This window comes from Meleagris gallopavo, chromosome 1 (genome assembly GCF_000146605.3).
Source record: "Meleagris gallopavo isolate NT-WF06-2002-E0010 breed Aviagen turkey brand Nicholas breeding stock chromosome 1, Turkey_5.1, whole genome shotgun sequence".
NCBI classification, from domain to species: Eukaryota; Metazoa; Chordata; class Aves; order Galliformes; family Phasianidae; genus Meleagris; species Meleagris gallopavo.
The window spans coordinates 65894844-65912355 of record NC_015011.2 but is presented as its reverse complement, the minus strand read 5'-3'; the positions used below and the strand labels follow the sequence as shown (position 1 = coordinate 65912355).

Below are 17512 nucleotides of genomic sequence, written 5' to 3'. Positions count from 1 at the left end.
TCAGGTGGTTATAATTGAGTTTCTTGGTTTGTGTTTATCTTAGAGCTTGTTTTACTTAGAAGTTTTAAAAGTTGTTGGTTTATTGTATCCTTTTCTATAATTTCTTAGAATATCTTTGGTTTGACCTCTTTCAAATTAAGGCTAAATTTCCCGGAATAAAAATTTCAAAGTGCAATCAGTGTTCATGGCCTGAGTAATAACTGGGTTTCAGTTGATCATACTGTAGAATTGCTACTCTGAGGGAAAAGGATAACTTGGAAATGTCCTAATTTTATCCCTAAGAGATTTCCTTTAAATGGTGATTTTCTTTTTTTCTTTTTTTCTTTTTTTTAAGCCTTGAGGAAAATCGGTTATAAAGCAGTGTGCCCAGGTGGCCAAGAAAGCCAATGGCATCCTGGCCTATATCATAACTAGTATAGCCAGCAGGAGCAGGGACGTGATCATCCCCCATACTCAGCTCTGGTGAGGCTGCACCTCGAGTACGGTGTTCACTTTTGGGCCCCTCACTACAAGAAAGACATCGAGGCCCTGGAGTGTGTCCAGAGAAGGGCAACCTTTACAATAGGCTTAGATAGAGACTGGGTAAATGAAAGAGGTTGAATGTTTATCCTGCTTTCTTAGAAGCTTTGCAGTATGTCCATTTCTGACTCTAGTTTATTGAAGAAGTGTTCCCCTTTTATGTACTGATCACATAGAAAGTGGCAAGATCCAAAATGGGTTGCAGTTTCAGTCTACAATACTGATCATTAACACAGCTCCTTTCTACCCTTTGATTTGACCTGCTGTGTAGAAGGTAGGGAATCAGAAAGAAAAGAAAAAAAGGTTGCCGACTTCTTTGAGAGTTCCTTCCTCTTTCAAAAGATGGTAGTGGTGCTTACAGTAGTGCAGCAGACCAGCTTTGAACCAGCAGAATCAGCAGGTTGAAAGGATCCCAGCTAAGGAGATCCCTGTAAATATCTTCAACTAAGAAGCGCAGAGGTGAAAGCTCTGTGCAGCTTTCAGACAACTCCTGATTAGCAATGCTCTTTTGTCCTACTAACTGAGAGTTCACAGTCATAGGTAGCATTAATTTCTTCCTATTTCTTCCCTTATCCCCCCACCCTCAAAATAATCTGTGCACATAACCTTTCTAAAGGATCGGGAATCGTGTTAAGTAAACAAACGAAAAAAACCATTCTGTTTTACAACACTCAATCTTTTTGAATATGCAACTAAATTGAGTACTTTTTTTCAAAGGGAAGTTACAGATTATATATCTTGCTACCCAGCTTGATAAAAATAATAATAAATAATGAAAAAATAAATGCAAATTGATCTATAAAAGTTCAGAATAACTGTGGTGTTTTACAAGGTGGGTTTTTCCATAGTGCAGAATGTTGCTTTTCTGAGGTCTGTAATATGTAGTGTCCTGTTCTAAAACAGTGTTGTTTTTGTTTTTTTTTTAAATAGGCCAGTTTAATTGGACAAAGTTTGTTTGATTACTTGCATCCAAAAGATGTTGCCAAAGTTAAGGAGCAACTTTCATCTTCAGATATCTCTCCCAGAGAAAAGCTTGTAGATGGCAAAAGTAAGTCGTATTTGAACTCACTCAAATTCCTTTTTTATTTTTAAAAGATGTTAATGAGGTCAGTTCTTATGTAGGAAATAATTGTGTGCATGGATGTACAAGCTTGAAATACAATTTCTATGAAAAAACATGTTTCAGTGCTCATCTGCTGCTTATAATTCACTTGCAGTTTAAAAATTAGCACAGAAAAGAACTTACTTGTAGGTAGTAAGAGTGATTGAATTTAGCGTTGTTGAACATTTACCAAGTTGTAGTCTGACATTCTTCCTACCAGGCATACTACTTTTTTTTCTTGTATTTGATAGGTCTTGTCAATACAAAAGACCTGATGTAGTCGAACATGGAATAAAATACTTCAGTATCAAGAATCACTGTCTTCTCTGAAAATGCTAAGTGTCGATTCTAATTTAACCAAATCTATTTACAGTTATTTCTGATATGAAAAGCATTATGTACTCTGCAGCTAATAACTATTTTATAGCTGGCTTTTATAGGCATCTTTGCACTTCCTCTGTGTACAAATAGGAGTTGAAAGTTGATAAAGTGTATTTATTACAGTATGATTCAAAATGTTAAGTATAGCTTAAATTCAGTTTTGTAGTTCTTTTTAAATTTGGAATCTGTGTGGCAGCCCACATTTTCTTTGCCTTGTTTAAAGTTATTAGACATTTTTTCTTTTGTAATTGTAAGGACAAAATTTAGGTAACTAAACAGTAAGGAGAACATATGAGAAACCGAAGGCCTTGGACTCAGCAGTTTTATTCTTGGATTTTTTGTTTTCTTTAACTATTTTACTAAATTTTTGTAAGCTGGCTTGCAAGTACATACAGATTTTCAAGCTGGACCAGCTCGACTGAATTCTGGTGCTCGACGTTCCTTCTTCTGTCGGATAAAATGTAGTAGGACCACAGTCAAAGAAGAGAAGGAGTGCTTACCCAACCCAAAGAAGAAAGGTATTCAAACAGTGTAGCTGAAATGGGGGCTTTCGGTCTTGAAATTCAGTATGTTTAAGTTCCAAGCCAGTAGTGTGACCTTTCTAATTATCACTGATTTCACATAGTAGCTGTAGAGAAGTGTGTACTGCAGATATGTTCTGAAAAACAGTCTAATTGTCCTCTTTCTCCTCCCTATTCACTCCTGAGAAGAGGAAGGGAGGAAGGAACCTGGGTTGCATTGTTGGTTTAGGAGACACGATCTGTTCTAGTCAAATTTTTGAAAGCACTGGAGCAGATCAGAAGAGTTAAACTAAGTAACATATGTCTTGAAGATAACTATATGAATAAGGCCTGCAAAATCTGCTGTTTTGGAGGAAAAAAAGCAAGTAAAAACTTTATCTGATTTACATTTTGTATTGTGTGTACTTACAGATTATTTTTTTAATAGTAAAGTTAATTTATCAGTGTGATTCCAGTGTTTTTCCAATATCTTTAATTTAGTTCATAGTTTTAATTGAGTTTGTATGCCTGTAGAGCAATATATTCTTGTCACGTTTTCAGTGAATGAATCTTTTTACAAATGTAATTTCCAGCTTTTGGTTAATATCTTGGCATTGATTTTTAGCAAAAAAAAAAAAAAACCTGCAGAAATTATTATTATTGATCTCGAAGGAATCTTCCTATTTCTTCTATTTCAATGTAACCTGCTGCTGTTGAGATATATCATACAAGAATACATTCTAAAATGGATCTGTCATTGTAAGTCAGAGGAATTCTGTCTCCCTTGATGTGTCAACTAACTTGGTGAGATAAGAATTTAGCTCTTACAAACATGCTTTCGGGCAAGCAGTATTCAGAGAGATCACATTAAAAATTTGGAAAACTGACAGTCACAGTAGGATTACTCAATTTTTCATTTTACAAAGTTGATTGATGTTCATGTTCTCCATAGCTGAGAGTTAATGCTGTCAAATCTGTGTAAATCATAATTTGGTAAAATACAAATGTTAAGATTACTTTGCCAATTTTGGGGGAAGATAGGGACTATAGGATACATCATCTCTGTGGATGTTGACGTTATTGGGATATTGTAGAGGTCAAAAAGTTTCTACCAGTCATAGAAATGAATGATAGTGTATGCTTAACTTAAATGTTCTTTAATATTTATGTTCCTGTGAAAATTGAGGACTTCAGAAGTCTGAGATAAATAGAAAGTAATCTGGGTTATTTTGGTTTGCTCTCTTTGTTGATTCTTTTAGTAATGGCAGTAAAAATGTTAAAATTCTAGTGTTCATACAAGATAAATCGATTTGGAAGCTACAGAATGCTCATTTAGTTTATTATGATGTACAGCACATAAAATGTGAAGGAGAAACAGTGGGTTACTAAGCTGTTGTTTTGTTGTTTTTTTTCCTGTGATACTGCACTGTCAACACCTATACTTTATCTTCCTAAATCTTGCATAGGGTTAGAAGCGCTCTATTCAGGTAAGCCAAAATTAAGTAGTAAAAAATTGATTTAGAAACACGCTGTCACATTATCTATAGCCTTCTACAGTTGTTGTAAGAATGCATAAAATATGATTGTTGGTCTTACGGTGAAAGATTTTTTTAAATTACATTTTGAACCATAGCTGCTTAATTTCTTTCTTTCTATTAGATCACAGAAAGTATTGTACCATTCACTGTACTGGATATATGAAGAACTGGCCTCCTAGTGAGGTGGGAGTAGAAGAGGAAAATGATGTAGAAAAGAACAGTAGTAACTTTAACTGTCTTGTTGCAATTGGGAGGTTACACCCTTACATCGTTCCACAAAAGAGTGGAGAGATAAAAGTCAAAGCAACAGAATTTGTTACACGATTTGCCATGGATGGAAAATTTGTTTATGTAGATCAGCGGTAAGAGTTTTCTTCTTTAATGAAAAGAAAATGGCATGACTTGGTTAGGTTTTGTAAACTTTTCTGTCAAAAAGGGCTGCAATTTCTTAAGCAGGTTAGAATTTCCAGATGCTGTACACGTGAAGAGCCTTGTCATGAATCTGAGTCCTTGGACTTCAGTTTGCTAAACATAAAATATAATGTAGCAAAATAAGTGTTTTGTCCTTTAGGGAAGTGTAGGCTCGCAAGATGAAAATGCATTATAACGTACTCTTATATACTTATATATTCATAATAAAAAATTTCAAGTTAGAGTATCATACCCATACACAAGTTACATTTGTTTGTAAGTTGCACTAATAGAGAAGTAATAAGCCCTTCACTGAAAATGACTGCTTATTTATATCATAATGTTTGGAGCAAGTACATTATATTAAATGAGTTCCAAAGTTATTTCACTAGAATTGTAAGCCAAGTTCCTATTTTCTGAACTTTTCTAATAGAGATTTTTGTTCGTCATGCAGTCTGTTACCACTTCACATTTTGAATTTCATTATTGTCACCGGAAGACTGTTATTGCTTTCAGCCATCTCATCTTATATCTAGAAGTGTTAGTTCAAACTAATTCCTTAATATAGCAGAGCAAAATTTAACTATTAATTTTTTAAATGACTCATCATGTGGGTTTGGTACTTTGAATGCCTAATTGGAAGAGCTAATAGTCATATATACTTTGTGTTCATTTAAATTGTGCATGCAAGTGATTTGCATATTTAAACACTTATTTTGTCTTTGAATTGATACTCTTACACAATCTTGTTATCCTGTATTATTCATTGCAAACAGATTCAAGGTAAACTGCAGTCGATATATGCTATTGTTTTAGAGCTATCCTAATGCCATATCTTTTCCCAGACATGAACGTAAGCATCTATTTCTTTAAATATTCATTTTCTGCTTTATCTGATACTTAAGAAAGCAAGCATTGCAATTGTTTGAGTCCACCGCAGTTCATTTTTTTTATTTCTAACAGTGCAACAGCAATTTTAGGGTATCTGCCACAAGAACTTCTAGGAACTTCTTGTTACGAGTACTGCCATCAAGATGATCACAATCATCTAGCTGAAAAACATAAAGAAGGTACAAAATGATTGGTTCTCCCAGGCTATGTACAACTACATTAATTGCTGTGTGAAAACAGTGCAAATAAAAAAATCAGAAGCTGAGAATTAATGAAGTTAGACAATCTAAGCATTGTCCCTTTCTGTGTCTGTGTTAAGACATGCCTTTGTAAAGTGCATAAGAAAACCATGGAGTTTCCTTCTCTGTTGTCAAGGATCTTGTCAAGACAATCTTCTGTTGTCTTGGATCTTGGTGCAGTGCTTTAATTGCTGGGCAATAATGCCTCTTTCAACCCTGTGCTTCAATTTTTCTTTATAAGAATAAAGGAGTCCTGAAGACCAAATTGCCTAATAGTGTAATTAAAGACACCATTGGTGAAAGTTCACCAAATCAGGAGTCTTCCTATTAGTTGTCTGCAGAAACTTAGTACGTGGACTCTCATTTAAGATTAGTAGCATTGTTAAAACAGTAGTTTAATTTCATAAAGGTCTTATCTTGAACATTTTTCTGGCATTTAATTTGAATTTCTGGTCATCAAAAACATTTTGTTTTTATGGTACCACAAAACAGATTTTTTTTTAGCTCAACTCTGTCCTTGGGAGTATGAATATAGTGATTGGAATTCCTCTTTCTTATCTAGTGTTGCAGAATAAAGAAAAAGTATTTACAAATTCCTACAAATTTAGAGCAAAAGATGGAAGTTTTATTACTTTAAAGAGTCAATGGTTTAGTTTCATGAATCCGTGGACCAAAGAACTGGAGTACATTGTATCAAACAACACTGTAGTATTGTAAGTAATTCATTGTATGATTCCCTATGTTAGTTTTTGTCTTAATTACAGTTGGCATTAATAGAAAACAACCTCTTTAAAAAGCAGAAGAGGATTAGAAAATACCAACGGTTCATAAAGAGGTTGATTAACGTGGAAGAACATTTGACATTTGATTTGCACCAGTTGATTTTGATTTCAGTCTCAGGTCATGGATTTAACTATGAAACTGTGCAATTTACCAGTTGAAAAATTAGAGGAAAGAGTTTCTTATTAAAGGAAGAAATATTTTTAGGAAAATAGGTACAAATAAATGGAAAAGTGGCATTATTATTTTTTTTCCTTCAGAGCTTTTAAGTCTGCGTGTGTTAGAATAAGGAGAAGCATAACTGATAGATCGTAGGAAATGTAAGGCAGGACAAAAAGATATTCTCCAAATAGATTGCAAGGCAGCTGCCCACAGGACATTAAATGAACTGTTGGAGTGTGTGTTACATTCTTATTTTGTTACATTTTATTCCTTGTGCCTTGCAATGGAATGATAATTTGGATTGTTCCAAAGATACTGAGCATCTTTCTCAACAACTTTGGTTTTTGGAGGGGGAGGAAGGTGATTTTATTTCCATCAGAGTGGTCTGGGGGCCTTTTACCCACTCTGTAGTTGGTTCGAATCTTAAGCCAACATTACCTATCTATTTTGCCCTTGTCCTTTTTCCCCAACAAGACAAAGAAGAGCAGTTAAAGCAGTCTGTGCTGCCAACAGCCAAAGGCCACTTTTGCCTGCCCTGGAGATCCAGGCATCTGCAGCTAGAGGAGGGGAGGTAGGCAGCAGCTGCCAGCAGAACGTAGTTGCTGATCTGTTCTATTAGCAGCTGTTTCTGATTAATAGCTCTCCCTCCTATAAGTAGAAAGGACAGTCTTATTCTTGTCATGTAACATAAACAACTGTGTTGGCCTTAGTTACTGATTTTGGGAGTGAGTGTAAATGAGTATTTAATTCAGTGCTTCAGAGATCAAAGTAGAAAGAATTTAACATTGAAATATGTAAGGAATATCTCATTTTATTACTAGATTCAGCATGTTAGATCTTCTTTGTAAAGCACTGATTGTAATAAAATAGAAATACAATGGATTTTACCATTGAAAATGTTTCTGATTTGCTTGATGCTTTTTTATTTAAATCTTAGAGGTCACAATGAGTCTGCTGAAGAACAGGTCTCCTATGGTTCCCAGCCTGCAGAAGGCAAGTGTTGTTTCTTACAGTTATCATAGGTGCATCTCCTGATCAATCCATGAAACTTTAGGTTTATTCAATCCAGGATTTTTTTTGTCGTGCTAAGTTGTTGTGCAAGGGAAAATAATTTTAAAGGTAATTCTAACGAGGTAATTTTAAAAGTAATTCCATTTAGTCACGGCATTCTAATTCATGTAATTCATGTAACTGTGATCAGAAAGGCTTGCAGCATATCTTTTTTCTCTAGTAACTCCTGATACGACTTGGTTTTTGCTTGATAGGACACAATGCTTCTATCACAGTCTCTTCATGCTTTTTCTGGTTTTCTGCAGAAATACAGGTGCACTGAGTTTAGCTACAGAATAAAGGGTAACATATATATATATATTGTTAACAATTCTCTGCTGTGCATAAGTTCTGATGTCTATGTGGTTTTCTTTTATCTTGCTATAAAGTTCTTTTTAATATTTGCTTTTGAAGTATAAAGTTTGTGAAAATACAGCATTTTTTTTCCTCATTCTTTTTGAATTGTCTGAGTATAGAGGTGATAATGATTAAAGCTAGTGATTACATTGCTGAAGATCATCAGTTTTCAAATTAATTTTATTCACTTTTCTTTGTATTTCAAATAAGATAACAATTCCTGTAGGGTTACTGTTCTATAGAATTTTATTTCTGGCAATAAGAGAGTAGAACAAAAATAGCTTTAAAATGAATCCTCAAGGTGATTGTTCCTTGCTGAATAACGAAACTGCTACAAACTTAAGATTTTATTTTATTAACTGTAGGTGCTGTAAAACAGTCTTTAGTGAGTGTACCTGGAATGTCCTCTGGAACAGTTCTTGGTGCTGGAAGTATAGGAACTGAAATTGCAAATGAAATATTAGAATTACAAAGGTAATAAACACTTAATATCATATGGTAGGGTTTTAAGTAAAGATGGAGAAGGGGGATATGTGTTTATGTGGGGATTGTTCAAGTTTCATTTTTATTGCATACATTAAATATGTTTTGGTTGAACAGTGGCATTGTATGGTACAAATTATAAGCTAATGTAGATCTCGTGTGGCCATACACATCACTGGTCTTGATAAATAGTTTTGTTCTAGAGATGCAATAATGGAAGAATTATGTAACTACATCTTCAGAAGTATTACTGTAATTCTCCTTTGTTTGAAATTAAAGTGTGTAGATAAAACGTTAGGGAATGGAAATTTATTTGCCTGTGAGTGGTGGTTATATTTTTCTGATAGCTTCACTCTGCAAACAGAGATTTCCTTGAAACAGTACCCAGTAGAGTGCTTTTATAGCCTGTTTTGTCCCTTCCTGATTGTCCTGAACACAGACTAAAGTAATAGCTCAATTGCTCCCCTGTACCCAGCTGTAGATTTAAAAAAATATGACTCCACCATTCGAAATGGAAATCCATGCCAGATTCAAGCTGTGAATTAAAGACTCAGCCTTTTAAAACTAACTTGTTTCACAGCGTACCAAATGAATTCCAAAGGAAGAAACATAATTTTAATGTGAATATATTCTGTATCTTTTGTATTTTGCATCCACTTTGGTGCCTGGTTTTGCTTATAGACAAAGAGGTTTTAATATCAATTTGCACTATGTCAGCATTTGTTATTTAAGAACATTTTTAGAAAGTCTTTGAGCCAGCTAATTCCAGGGCTTTGGGGAACCACATGCACAGCTCTTTCAGGAATCAAGGCTTCATCAGAAGTTCCAACCGCTTTTGTTAAGGTCAGATCTAGCATAACAGTACTATCATCTTATCAAGATAGGACCAGTCATCTAAATGGTAGCTTTGGCTAACGAAGCCATCCCTCTGACTTTAGGTCATTTTCCAGGTCCAGGTAAAGAAACACCGAGAAGTTGTTTATATTTTCAAATGCCATGTATTCCAAGATCCCATGTAATTTTTTCCAGCAGCACATTTGCAACCATGCCTAAGGACTGCAGTGATATTAAAACTTCCAGTAAGAAATACACCAGCTTTGTAAACTGTGGTAGAGCTGTAAGGAATAGTTTAATAGGCCACTGTTTGCAAAATAGCAAGCCAAGCCATCTTAGACTTTAGTAGATGACCACCTTGTCAGCTTGTCTGTGAGAATGTTATGGGAGACTGTTAAAAATTCACTGAAATCAAATCTTCCACTAGTAATGCCTTTATTCCACCAAGCTAGTCGCCTTACTGCAAAAGGCTGTCAGATTGTTAAAGCGTAGTTGGCTCTTCTGCACACTGAATTGCATGATTACATATTATCTCCTCGTAACGTGATTCTCTTCTCAGCTGTCTTTTCATCAGAACACAGTATTTTATTGTCTGAAACAGTAAAAGCCATGGCCAGAGCTTGAAAATGTGATGAGTCACAGTGGTAGATTTTTCTGACTCTGTTTCCCGTAGTTTGGAATCCCTTTCCAGCAGTGAAGTCATGTCTCTTTTCTAAAATAGCCAAATTGCACAGGGACTTGTTCCTTTTGAATGAAATGAAGGAAGGAATAATTGCATGAGAAGTGATAGAATGAAAAGGTTGCTATTAAAAAAAAAAATAAATCCATCTGCAGCGTGTTGACAGGTTACTGACATTATCCATAAAGGAGAAGGAAAAGCACTGACAAAAAATTCCTGTTGGTACCTTTGGCATGGAAGAGATAATGTTACACTTCAGTAATCCCATTCTTAAGGTCTTCCCATGAGAGCCATCAAATTTTTTGAAGACCAAAGTAAGTTGGCAGAAGCTTTCATCCCTGATGGTAAATGTCCAGGCCTGAGCATAGAGCTTATCTTGATACTTACTTTAGAGTTTCTAACATGAGTGTTATATTCTTAATTTAGATCCCCTGACTTTTGTTGAAAATGCTCAATCAGATGAGCAAAGTTAGACAAAAGAAGTTAACACCAGCTCTTTTTTATTAAGTAATTATGTGACTACAGACATAATCCAATAGAATGCATATAATATCTGAACTTCCTCTCTTGTTTTTTAATATCCATGAGACACAGGTGACTTTAGAACTGTGCATTAAGCATGACCAAGTTAAAAAGAACATCAGAGCCATATCTACACCTCTGTTTATGAGCACATTTGAATTGGCTTAGCATCTGAGGAATGATCACTTCAGTTACAGCAATGCTCAAAGTTATTCAATCTGGTCTTCCTGTCTCAGCATTTAGAGACAGCAGTGCAGCTTACCAGATTGCATGCTGGATTTTGGAATGCAGGGAACTAATAGATATTCTGCTCAAGCAACTACACTTACAGGCTGTTTATTCACACGTTTCCCACCCTTCCTCCTTTACCACATTTTGCATCTGAGGATGTGATGTAAACTGGAGCATTCAGAGTGCCCCACTTCTACAGCCTTGTCCCTTGGGAGTCAGGAAGAGCAAGTAGAGGTGGGAACAAAGATCCTGGTACATTTCCAATGTTATTTTCATATCTGGCATGTTTGGTAAGGGAGGGTGAGAGGATGTGTTGTTAGTTTTCCCTCCACCATTTAGCAGAACTTGCTTACATTGTCTATATTTGGTACTTATTTAAAAAATACTTATTTATTCCAGTACGCATAAATGAAACCTTGTACTCTTTGGTCTGCCAGTGTTGATGACTGAAGAAAAAAGAAACGTGCTCAAGTAATTAAGACCAATGGACTTTAACGATCTCTCATGCTTTTTGCATTATCAAAACTAGAGCAAGAGAATTCAGAATCTTCAGGAGAATTTAGGACAACGTCTCGGTTTAGCTGGCTCATACTTCATCACTGGCGAGGACAGATCTAGCGGGTTCTGCAGCAGGCTGTTTTTCATTTCATAATCAGTGTGACTTGGTAAATGGGTAAATCAACTGTACATATCATTTTAGGTTGCATTCTTCACCACCTGGGGAGTTAAGTCCATCACATCTCTTGAGAAAGTCACCGTCTCCAGCTTTAACTGTAAACTGCAGCAATGTGAGTATATCACAGTCTGTAAAAAACTGAGAAGTTACTGTCAAAAAAAGCCCATGTTTAAGCCAGTTACTCTGGCACATTTTTGTGAGAGAATGTGTTAGGTATTGCCAGCTTCATGGCAGCTATTAAAATTTATATTGCAAGACACGTGACAGCAGCAGAAATGCCAACCTTAGTTACTGGGACATCACTTCAAGCCTCAAGGGGCCATTCTCTGAAGCTAAGAGGACTGCAGTCACTATTCAGTTACAAGGATCTTTGCTGGAACTGTCCATATGCTTAATTTGATGAATGTGATTTACATAATAAGGACTTTTCTGAACTTTGTATTGCCCTAAAACTTTTGCTAAGTGGTTGTCAAAGAGTAAAAGTGTTTCTTACCTGCTTGAATTTAGATTGACAGCCCACGTTAAACACCAGTTCTTGCTTTTTCTCAAATGTTTTTTCTGTACTTTAACCTTGATGTTCCTGAAGACCCCTTTAAAAAAGCATGCTGCATGTTCCCAGTTCTTGAATGTTTAAAAATTTTACTTAGAAGGTACTCCAGTAGTCTTCTGGAAAAATAGATAGAATGCATTGTTTTGTTAATCTATTAGAGTTACTGGCTAAAGCTATGAATGAAATATTTTTTTACCTAAGTGTATTGTGTATCACTGTTAGTATATTGTGCACTGTATGAACAAACATCTACACTTCTTTGAATGTAAATTTCTTTCCATTTAAAGCCAGTCTATCCTTCCATTGCTCTTTCAGTGCATAACAATACTGTTCTGCACTGGGGATTGTTTGGGTTTTTTTTTTTATGATGCTCAGTTTACCCCTTCCCTACTTAAGGTGTGTCTTCCTAAGAGTTAGTTGACATACATGTACTGAACTTTCTCTGGCATGCAGCATCTCATGAGAAGGATAACTTAGTTGTATTTATTGAAGATGTTCCTTTGTTCTGTGCTGTTTGTTTTAAAATGCTTTGGTAAAGCATTTCAACTTCATTATAATTTTCTAACAGACTATACACAAGACAGGCAACCCAAGAAATCTGTTCTGCTAAATTGTATATATGTCCTATGTGAAACAAATAGAAGGATATTTTTTTGCTGGTATATTTGTATTTGGATGACTTCCACCATCCCTATGGTAACAAGATTCAAATTAATAATAGAAAATACTCGAATTCATGATTCATGTAGCATAATGCATATAACATATAGAAGGTATGTGGGTTTTTATCTTTTAGCAAGAATGTGTCAATATTGACATAGATTGATGTCACTGGGAATTTATAGTTTACAGTACTAGACATGGAAATTGTATACTAGAGCATCTTGTTGTGCTGGATTTATTTACTGATTGTTCAGTTAAGCACTCAATAGGGCAGATGCCAAAACTGTGAAGTACCTTTCACAGATATGTAAGTAACACCTTTTATTTTTGCAAAGGCCGAGGCACTGTGTACTCTAGTTAATAAATAAATAAACAAATTTAAATAAAAAAAGAAATAAAAGATTTTTATATGCAATAGGTCTGCCTTGATGCATATCTTTTATTAGCTCTTATTTAGTTCTTTACGCTTTGACAGCTATTTACATTATTTAATAATAGTATTTTAATTTTAATAATACATAACTACTGCTTCAGTAATTTAATAATTATGGTTAAATTTAAAATTTATTTCTTCTACTTCTGTTCTTTCAGGTGCCGAATAAAGAGTTGATTCAGTTATGTCCTTCAGAAGCAGAAGTTCTGGAGACTTCAGAACAAAACCAAGGTGCTATTCCATTTCCCAGTAATGAGCCCCTCCTCGGTAAGATTTACTTCTCTTTGGCTGCAGAAGAAGACATTTATAATAATTCCATATTTTTCAGTGCACTAGTATACAACCATGTAGAAATTATAAAGTTTCAAGAGATTTGTCAGTATCTGTCTTACGATGAGGGGACTCTTAATAGAGATCCCCTTGTATTACAGCTCTCCTCCAGTTGAGCTATGATCTTCAAGTAAGGATTTGAAAGAGCATTCATTTAAGATAGGCAAGGCAACGTAGTAGGAAACACTTTTCTGCTTCAGTGGTACAAACTTCACTGCATGGATAAAGAGTTTCAGTAGCTAGCCTTTGACTGTCTGCATACAGCCATTATTTCTATTATTTCTTTTTTTTTTAACAATTACTGTACACTTTTGCCTGAACTTCAGAGAAAGATGCTGTTTAAAAACAAATCTGTTGGGAGAGTTGCCATATTATTCATGCTTTGTATCGCATACATAAATGTTTCAATAATTTTTAGGTGGTAATTCTCAGCTGGACTTTGCAATATGTGAAAATGATGACACTGCCATGACTGCTCTTATGAATTACTTGGAGGCCGATGGAGGACTTGGGGATCCAGCTGAACTCAGTGATATACAATGGGCTCTCTAGTTCTGATTTTTGGAATGAGACGGAATTTAAAATCCTTAATGCACAACAACCGAACATCCTCAGTACTGTATTTTTTTTTTAATGTTTCATTTGAATTCCTATGTACTATCAATATATTTTTAAAAACTGAAGCCTTGTTCACAGAGAGACAGTTTCTGCTGCAACTATGGAAAAATGCAATATTTTTTTCATGATGGGAACTTTGAAATTTTAATACTGAGCTATCTGTAACTGGAATGCTTATATTTTTTCTAAGAAGCTTTAACTAAAAGGTACTGTACAATATACAGAAATATTTTTCTTAGTTTTAACACTTAAACTTTTATTTATTTTTCGCTTCAAACGGGACAACATTGATTATCTATGTCGCTTTCTCTAGAACCTAATGTACTTCGAGTCTATAAATATTTATAACTATTACATTATTACGTCGTAACTCTGATATGCACACACTACAGTTTTAAAATCAGGTATCGTAATTCCTACATGATGCAGTTTTTGATTCCTTGTTCTTTTCAAAAATGCAATTTTTGTAGTCAAAAGTGAAAGCGAAGCATACACTTCTGGGATCATGGATTATAAATAGATCGTCATACCAATACATAAACCTGATAAGGGTATGAGGAAAGAGAAACAGAATCATAACTGTTAGGTTGTATTATTTCTGATGTATTATTAGAGGGACAGCATGTAGAACCTAAGAAAAGTAACGCTATACCTGTAATAAAGCATTTTGTTTTTTTCGCAGATTATTTACTAACTAGAGAAGTTTGGGTAGATTGTCTTAGTTCCAGAATGAGGATAGCACCATTAATGAAAAATGTTAAAATTCTGTTGTATCCTTTGTAGTATTTTTGTTTTGGGAGATTAGGGTGATTTTCTATTTCTGGAGTCTGTGACTTTTTAAAAGACTTGTGTAATGTAGTGCTATATAAAATGGTCTTCTTTTGAGAGACAGCTTTTCTAAGACTGTATCCCAGTTACAGCAGATTACTCAAGAACATGGCATTTAATAGATTGCATTAAAACAATATAGCATAAATATATAAAATTGATTTTTTATTTCTAATATTAAATGTATAGACAAGTTTGTGTGTGAATTATATATCATAAAAACATAGATTTTCTTAAAGTTTTTGTTTAAGTTCACGTAATGAAAGGAAAGCACTGAAAGGCATTTGATATTTGTGCATCTTTGTTTAATACAAATACGAAAACTTAACCGTCAGCACCAACCGTAAGCACTGTCACATCTGTTTGAAGTTTAAAGGTGGGTGGCAGGTAGCCCTTTCAGATCTTACAGAGGCAGAATGAAGTGTGAACAAATAGATGGCTTCTCTCTAAGCAGCCACCAGATGTCATGCTTCTACTGTAGGAAGCCACCTTTCCGTGAATGAATACACAATTTGTCAGCACTGACTTGCTATGCTTTGACAGAGCAGCTTTATATCTTATAGATATGAATTCTTTCAGAAATGATGAATTTTTGGTGACATCTTGTCCGTGTTTTCTAGAATGGTTTGTTGGTTTAATTTTTTTTTTTCTTTTTTCTTGTCTGTAAGTATTTTGCACTGACCCTGCATGTGATTTCCTGCATTCACAGGTTTTTGAAGACCTGGGGCCAAAATTACCTGTTCTTTAGCTTTATTGGAATAAACTGTTTGGTTTCTTCACAGAAAAATAATTTGGGGCTGTATCATGCAGCAAAGTGGGGAAAAAAGAACAACAACACAGGCGTTTTCTAATAATTGTTAGACTTGTATTTGTACTAATAGTAAACTCAGAATTTAAAGTTCTGCCATTGTGAAATGTTTTTTTTTTTTTTTTATGATTTTGACCATTAAGGTAAAAATAAATTCTAAATAAAACAAGAAGTACTGCGGCTGAGACAGAGAAATAAGAAAATGACTTACAGCTATACAGAGTCTCTTCAGCATAGTTTTTTTCTTAACTGATTAGTTCAAAAATGGTGCAGATGTTGTTACTGAAGGAACATATTAATTCTTTCACAAGATTTATATGATCTTCCGGAGTTAAGCCACTGTTTTGGAACCTTATTGCGTTTCCCTGGAATTCCAGGAAGTAATCAACTGGAAAGTTTTGTGTCACATAAGATTTTTCTGAAGGCAACCATTTTGTTCTCCATCCAAGATGAGAATAATTGGATTCTGCACAAATATGGAGCTCGTGGGGATATTTGTGGACCTTGATTCTTGCAGCTTAAAAGCTGCAAAGCCATATTTCAGAACAGTGCTGTTAATAGATCCAAGAAAAGGTAAGTGGAGAGGTGAATGAACTGCTGAGGGACAGCTGGTGCTGCTGCACTACACTGTGTGTTCTAGAAGATTCATCTCGATAGCTCTTCTTTTCTGTGGCAGAGGGCTGTCATAACTAAGTTAAAAAAACTTCCTATCTTCCTTGGGAGGAAGAGGTAGGCTTCCTGAGGCGTGTCATGAGTTCTCGTGTCCCTTGGAAGCAAAAAAGCAGTTTCACTAATACAGTTCATGTCTGTACAGCACTTTTTATACGAGGTCCTGGCGAACTGCTGCCAAGCTCTGTCAGTCCACTATTTTTTTCTTTTAAATGATGTTTAAGGACCTAAGAGAGGTGCGTGTATGTGTCAGCTTCTATTTTACTTCATTAAATGAGGGAAAGGGAAATGAAGTAGCTTGGAATGTCTGATTTATTGAAGGATACGTTTGCATGTATGAGCAGTTACTACATACAACTTTTCCTTCAGCTGTTCTTACGCCAAAAATTCTAGAAATAAAGGCACAATCTTTGGCAATCATAAAGAAGGTTTGTAGAAAATATCCTGCTTGTTGTTTGTTGCTGTGATAGAGCTGGCCCTATTTGGGAGGTAGGTGTTTGCTTCCGCAGCATTTGCCAGATCTCAGGAGTGCATGACCTGACATCGGTGGTCTGTCCTGCAGCATCTAGAGAACTTTGGCACAACTGGGAGAAAATTAAGGAATCAGTGGGCTCTTCTGTAACTATAAAGTGTATCAATGTGTTTCTAAAAAAAAAGACTGAAGAGAACAGCAGAACTTTGAATACTACAGCATTTCAGCTAATTTGTAGTGATTTTAAACAAATCTAACTTCAAAGACTGCTTCTTTCATAAATCTTACAGGTGAGGCTAAACTGTAGAAGACTGGGGCTTTAATATTTACAAAAAAGACTTAGAGTGAACCGATGTAAATTCTTCAACCAGAGTGGTTCCATGCTTAGATTTTGTGTTGTCAAAATGGGATAATAAGCAAATTGGTTTCTTAATTGCTCATACTTTGAGCACATCTGATTTGCCAGGCCTTTAAGAATACCTCTTTCCTGGGGACAGATAGTGCTGTTGTTATTATTATTAAAGGGGTGCTAAATCTCTTGTTTTTCAAAAAAAACAAACAACAAAAACAAAAAGCCCATGCCAAACCAGGCAGGTTAACTTAGCATTGTGTCAGCAAGATGCAGTCACATGCTGAATACTTGTGCTGAACAAATGAGTTCTGTAGGGCGTAGGGCTGGCTGGACTTCGTCCTGTGTGGGGCGTGAGAGAAGCTGTGATGGTTAGGCCTGCCCTGTTCTGGGAGCAGCCGTAGGCACGAGCCAACTCCTAAAGAAAATGAAAAATA

General features: G+C 35.3%; 1 protein-coding gene across 3 annotated transcripts in view; it reads left to right on the top strand.

Moving 5' to 3' along the window:
- ARNTL2 (aryl hydrocarbon receptor nuclear translocator like 2) overlaps positions 1–15679 on the top strand; it is a 34150-nt gene extending 18471 nt beyond the window's left edge. Inside the window, exons 7-16 of one of the 3 annotated variants that reach the window (XM_010715594.3) lie at positions 1450–1567; positions 2389–2520; positions 4162–4402; positions 5415–5521; positions 6144–6294; positions 7461–7516; positions 8296–8404; positions 11380–11467; positions 13160–13268; positions 13750–15679. In XM_010715594.3, coding sequence (XP_010713896.1) covers positions 1450–1567; positions 2389–2520; positions 4162–4402; positions 5415–5521; positions 6144–6294; positions 7461–7516; positions 8296–8404; positions 11380–11467; positions 13160–13268; positions 13750–13883 — 1245 coding nt within the window. In that variant the 3' untranslated portion in view covers positions 13884–15679. Of the gene's footprint in view, positions 1–1449; positions 1568–2376; positions 2521–4161; positions 4403–5414; positions 5522–6143; positions 6295–7460; positions 7517–8295; positions 8405–11379; positions 11468–13159; positions 13269–13749 lie in introns of those variants that run through there. The other 2 variants (XM_010715589.3, XM_031555231.1) reach the window with 2 other exon arrangements.
- The last annotated feature ends 1833 nt before the right edge of the window (positions 15680–17512 follow it).